Source organism: Dipodomys ordii, unplaced genomic scaffold (genome assembly GCF_000151885.1).
Source record: "Dipodomys ordii isolate 6190 unplaced genomic scaffold, Dord_2.0 Scaffold12, whole genome shotgun sequence".
NCBI lineage: Eukaryota > Metazoa > Chordata > Mammalia > Rodentia > Heteromyidae > Dipodomys > Dipodomys ordii.
The window spans coordinates 1182068-1188132 of record NW_012267228.1 but is presented as its reverse complement, the minus strand read 5'-3'; the positions used below and the strand labels follow the sequence as shown (position 1 = coordinate 1188132).

At 55.7% G+C, this 6065-nt stretch overlaps 1 protein-coding gene across 1 annotated transcript in view; it reads right to left on the bottom strand.

Moving 5' to 3' along the window:
* Positions 1–3901: 3901 nt before the first annotated feature.
* LOC105981238 (chromosome unknown open reading frame, human C3orf20) overlaps positions 3902–6065 on the bottom strand; it is a 32856-nt gene continuing 30692 nt past the window's right edge. Inside the window, exons 15-16 of the mRNA XM_013010330.1 lie at positions 4656–4778; positions 3902–3998 (exon numbers count right to left, since the gene is read on the bottom strand). Coding sequence (XP_012865784.1) covers positions 3902–3998; positions 4656–4778 — 220 coding nt within the window. The remainder of the gene's footprint in view (positions 3999–4655; positions 4779–6065) is intronic.

The window sequence follows — 6065 nt, the reverse complement described above, 5'->3', positions numbered from 1 at the left end:
AGGTACTAAGAGTCTGGGGTGCACAGGCCAAGCATCCCTACCCGCTGCTGCTGCTAACCCCGTCCTCCCTCAGGACCAGCCCACACCCCAGCTTCCAACCCCAGTCCCTCCAAACTCACAGGACCAGCAGCCGAAGGACCCAATCTCTCTCCCACATGCCAGTTGACAGCTGGGTGACAGCTCAGGGGTCCCCAGACCTGAAAAAGTGAGTGAGCCCAGAGAAGAGGGAGGAGGGAGGGGAAGCCCACCCCCACCTCCCTGGCAGAGAAGTCATTAGGATGCAGCCGGCGATTGCCTGGGCTGGCTGGGGTGGGCTTTCATTTCCTAAGGCGAGGCTCCCTGCCCCCCCCCAGGAGATGGCTCACAGATAGTCAGGGATGCTGTGCTCCAGCCGAACTTCTTAACCCTTGCTGGCCCTGGAGCCTGGAGGCCGCTGGCTGGCGGGCGAGCCCTGCTGGCGGGCAGGTTGGCAGCATGGGGAGTCTGCAATCATTGAGTACTTCCTCCCAGGGCATGAGCCGAGTCCTTTCTCAATGTATTTAATGTGTAGAACACCCCAGGAGGCTACTCCTGTGAACATCCCATTTATCCCATTGCGTGCTGAGTCTCAGGGCGTGGCTGGGAGGGGGAGTACCCGGACTTGAACTCAGAGCTCTGAGCTCTCATGGACTTTCTTGCTCACATCTGGCATTCTACCGCTTGAACCACACCTCCAGTCTGGTATGTTTGGCTTGCTAATTAGAAGCTCACAGAGTTTTCCGCCTGGGGCTGAGCTTCGAACCTCAGTCCTTCAGGTCTCAGCCTCCTGAGTAGCCAGGGCTGCAGGTGTGAGCACCGCCCGTGGTTTATAGGCTTTCATCGCTGCTGGCACCACCCGCCCGTGGCACCGCCTCAGCCCCTCTGGAGATGGAGCTGCATGGACTTTCCTGCCCAGGCTGGCCAGGACAGCAGTCCTCCTCATTTCAGCCTTCCATGGAACCTGGGATGACAGGCACATGCCTCTGCGCCCTGCTATGGGTTGAAAGGGAATGTGAAGAACTTTTGTCTGGGCTGGCCTCAAACCAGGATCCTTGCAGTCTCAGCCTCCCACGTAGCTAGGCTCATAGGCCTGAGCCAAGTACCGGGCTCCTTTTCTCTCATCTTTCAGGGAATGCATCTGAAGTATCTCTATTGACAATAGTATTTGCTATAGGCTTCTGTTACATAAAATTTGCTAAGAAAGGACATTTCTATTTTTGGTTTGCCAAGGTTTTTTCTGATGAATTTTTTTTCACCAATAAGGTATTGGACTTTCCTTCTTTAGTCCGTTAACATAAAGAATAACATTGTTTTTCTGATGTTGAACCAACTTGCATTGCTAGGATAAACCTTACCTGATATATTATTTTAAGAAATACACCATTAGACTCAGCTCATAAATTTCTCCAGTCTTTTATCTGACTTTGAAATCTGCTAGGTTCAGAAAAACACATGTTCATCTACAGTTGGACGGATACATACATTGAGTTACATCTGTACAGCGAAATTCTGTAAACAAGACCAAATGAGCTCCACCCACACACAAGAATGAGCACAGTGAACATAAAAGGAGCCACACAGAGGGGACAGCTCAGGAATACAGCAGTTGCCTGGCACCAGCAAAGCCTGAGCTTTGAGCAGCACTATCATGAGCAACAAGTACAGGGCTGCATTTAAATAAAGCTCAAAACAGACCCAGCTATCTATGGGGAGAGTCAGGTGTGTGTGTGTGTGTGTGTGTGTGTGTGTGTGTGTGTGTGTGTGTGTGTGTGACATAATCTTGTAAACATTCATTGACATGCATCTTGCACAGTTTACCTCTCTGTCTTTATGCTACACTTTGACATAGCTTACCCTAAAAAGAACACAGGGCTGAATGCAGCTTAGTGCAAATCCTTGTCTAGTAAACTGGGAAGTATTTGCTATTTTTAGAAGCAACTGGGTTTTGGAGGGTATTGGGGGGCCGTGAATACTATCATTTCTATTTGTTAAAATTTGCAGATTTTTTTCACAGCCCTTTACTTCTTTTTGCATCACTTTTGGCTTTTTTTAAACCTAGGAATGTATCCATTTTAAGTCAGAGAGGAAATTGATATGCAACAATTCAATACAAAGCGGTGGTTTTAGGGCTGGGATTGCTCAGTAGTAGAATACCTGCTTAGCATATGAGGGGCCTGGGTTCAATCCTCAGAGGGGAAAGTTACACACTGGTTGTGTGCAAGTGCTGGGGACAGAGTCTGGGCCTCTTGCAGCCCAGGCAGACGCTGCTGCACCTGCCAGCACTTCCTCCCCAAGCTGCTGGGTGTGGAGCGGACAGGCGGCTTCTGGGGCCCAGACTCTTCAGTCCCCAGAAGCTCAGGGGCTCCTGCTGCTACGGTCCAGTGGACTCTCCGTTGCTGAGAGGGAGGAGCTTCGGGTGGTTAGCTGTCACGGGCTAGGCCTGGAGGTGGCTGGCCTGATTGTCACCCGTGTGCCATCAGCCTGGCGAGCTGGCCACACAGTTGCAGCTGAAGGTATGGGGAAGATCTCCTGCTTCTCATCAGTGCCTGGCTTGTGGGAGACACCGCATGTCCACCTCCTAGGCTTCCATGGAGAAGAGGGGCCCCTCTCCTTCCCAGGGAGCAATGAGGTAGTGCCGGCAGCGCTGTCCCTGGCCTGGCAGCTCAGGGGAGGCGTCCCTGCTGACACGCAGAGCATCTGTGCACCGCTTCAGCATGGTAAGCAGTGTCTGCTGTTCCTTTGCACACCTCTCCCTTCTCCATCCCCCTTCCCAGGAGGCCTGTGTCCCCAGTGCACATGTCTGAAGTCACAGACACTCTGAGCACACACATACACGGAGCACAGCCAGGCACGCGGGCCTGGAGCCAAGCGGCCTCACTCAGACCCGGGCCTGCTCCGCTCTGATCCCCTGTGCCAGGCGCTGCCAGGGCCTGCGGCGGCTTGTCTTGCAGTGTCCCCTTCCTGTGCTCAGAGGTCCCAGTGTGGAGGAGGAGGGGGGAGAGCGGTCAGAGCCCCGAAGTCCCCGAACATCAAGGCCCCGACTGTCAAAGCATGCGTCTTGGAGAACACAGCGGGCTATTTCCTATCCATTTCTAGCACAATTATCTAATTTAAGCAAATCTCTCTGATTGATACAAAGGATAAAACTAAATCTCAAAAAGTCAATAGTAAAAGCATGTGTGACAGAGTGCGCACAACCGGTGACAGGTAAAATGCTCCCCAGAGGCTGCCCGGCGGTCAGGGCCTCAACTCTCTTCTGGGACTCTGGAGTCCTCATTCCTAGAAAACATGTCTCAGGAGCCCAGAGGCTCAAGCCTGAGCCGCCGGCTGAGGGCTGGTGTGAGGCTCAGCCCTCTGAGGCTGGACAAGAAGATAGACTGTCCCAGATGGCCTGGCTGTCCCAGGTCCTGGTGCTGCAGGGAATCTCAGGACTGTCAGCCTGCCAAGGGGGTGGGCTGGATTGGGGTCCCCCCAGAGGACCCTGCTGCCGGCTTCCTGTTGCTACGCACTCTAGCCCTGTCCATGCTCCTCTTCTCTAGTTCTGCCTCGTCTTTGCCCCCCCCCCAGCCTGCCTTCTCTCTCCATCCCTCACCTTGACTCTGCTACTAATGTTTCTCCACCTTTCCTCTCCATCTCCCGCACCCTCCCTCCCCCCTAGGCCAGAACACAGTCGGTCTGAGCCTCTTTCCACGGCACCTTTGCTTCTTGGGCATGAGGGTCTCAGGCTCTCTGCCTACCTAACGGGAGAACACCACGTCCTCCAGGGCTCGGCTGGGAACCAGGCCCGTGGGCCCTCTGGTCTTGTAAGAGCCTACCCGCCCGGGCCTCACCCAGACCTGGAGGTACGTGAGTTTATTAGAGGAGGTAGGGCTGGGCCAGGCCGTCACTTCTTCGAGCCCTGCTTCTTGAAGGTGCTAGGCTTCTTACTGCCCCTCCGCTGCTTGCTGGCAGGTTGCACCTCTGTTTCAGGGGGTTTCAACCTACACAGGAAAATGGGAAGGGGCTGTGGTGGAGAGGGGCTGGGAGCCCTGGCCTGGCTGTGTGTGGGGGTGGGGGGTGGCCTTCCCTGGCACTGATGAGGCTGGGCCTTGGGCTGCTCCAAACTGGAAGGCACCATTTGTGCATCCATGACTTTTTTTTTCCTCTTGGTTGTGGGGCTTGAACGCGGCCTGGGCGCTGTCCCTTAGCTCTTCAGCTCAAAGCGAGCACTCTACCACTTGGGCCACAGCACTACTTCCCATTTTTAGAGTTTCACAGACTTTCCTGCCCAGGCTGGCTTTGAACTGCGATCCTCAGATCTCAGCCTCCTGAGTAGCTCGGATGACAGGCGTGAGCCACTGACACCTGACTCGTGTCTGTGACGTTCTACCTGCCTCTCTATCTTCCTGGCAACGTGATTCTGCAGAACCTGATTCTGTTCTCCCCCTCCCCCACCATCCTGGTATGATTCCTGCAGGGAGACAGGGCTTAGTGCTAGGAGGGTGCTGGGGTCCCCACCATTCCCAACACTGCCAGCAGCTCTAGGTGCAGTCCTGGCGTCCAAGGGATGCAAGCTGATAAAGCAGGCCCCTGTCAGAGGCTGAGCTGCACTGGGTGACGGACATGGCCTATACAAGGTGGTCAGGGTGGATGCTTACTTGTCAGCCGGGGTTTCCTCCACCTTCTCGCCCAGGGCTGAGGAGAAGCTTCCTTCCAGGTCTTCGGACATGGCTCTCTTGGCTAAGTCAGAGCTCTCCAGAATGGAGATGGAGGTGGTGACGCTGAGGAGGGGGCAGGATGGGAGGGCAGCGCTTAGAGGGTCCGAGGCCGCGCAGCCTGGGCTCCTCGCTGCTCCTTTCAGGATCCAGCTCTTCCAGTGATCGGCACCAGTGCTCCTCCTCCTGAGGGTTGTGCGGGAGGAGCTGACCGCCCTGGGGACCCCGGGGAGGGGGAGTGCAGACGTCACCTCCCCAGCTTCTGTGAAGGTGGGGTACACCATACAGTTGGCAGTGGGCACAGGTGACGCCCACAGGGGCAGGGTCCCAACGCGAGCCAGAAAGCAGACAAGGTGGAAGAATGACATCATGCAAAGTGGGCCAGCGTTCCTAGCCCCAAGACCCTAAAATGTGACCGTATCACAAAGGCTCTGCAGGCCCAGTTAGCTGAGACAGGAACGGAGTCAGGCTGGAACAGGGTGGCCCCCACTCACTGGTGTCAGCCTCTCAATCAGCCTCTCAAGCACCCAAGGAACCGCCATCAGCCGAGGTGGCCTCAGTGTGACCGCAGGGGGAGAGACCCAGCCCGCACCTGGGCCTCAGATCTCCAGCCTCCACAACCAACAGATAGGAGGAGACCTTGTTCCCCAACTCCCTGTATGAGCTGCCCAGCTCCAGGAGGTTTTGAGCAGCTCAGCAGCTGAGGGACAGGCCACTCAGGGACGAAGGCGCCGGCAGCCCAGCGCAGTGCAGCAGGGAGGGCCTTGCTCAACAGAGACAGGCCTGGCATTTCACTTGCCGTCCGGCTGCGTGGCCATGGTCACGGAACACCGACAGTACCTGGCCTGATGAAGCTCAGCCTGTCAGGAGGGGTGTGCCAACTGCCAGGGAGATGGGGTACAGCACAGGGTCGGGGTGCTTGCGCCCACGTCAAAGATGGAATGGCTGGGTACAGTGGACCGGGGCAGGTAAGGCTCACTCTTCAAAACCATCAAAACAGTGCGCTCTCCTATTTCTAAAAAGGAACCGTGAGCCAGCGTGGTGCGACACACCTGTAACTACAAAGCCTAAGATTCCAGCACAGCCTGGAGGGGGGAGGGGCCGTTCAAGACCTCATCTCAACAGAAAGCTGGATGTGATGGTTCCCACGCGTCACCCTCACTATGCCAGAGGCCTACACAGAGGATAGTGGTCCAAAGTTTTCATACAGGGGACCCTGCCTGAAAAATAACGAGCGCAAAAGCAATGGAGATGTGACTCAAGTGCCTGCTGGCAAGTGTGAGGCCCGAGCGCTGCAGAGAGGGGTGTGTGTGTGTGTGTGTGTGTGTGTGTGTGTGTGTGTGTGTGTGTGTG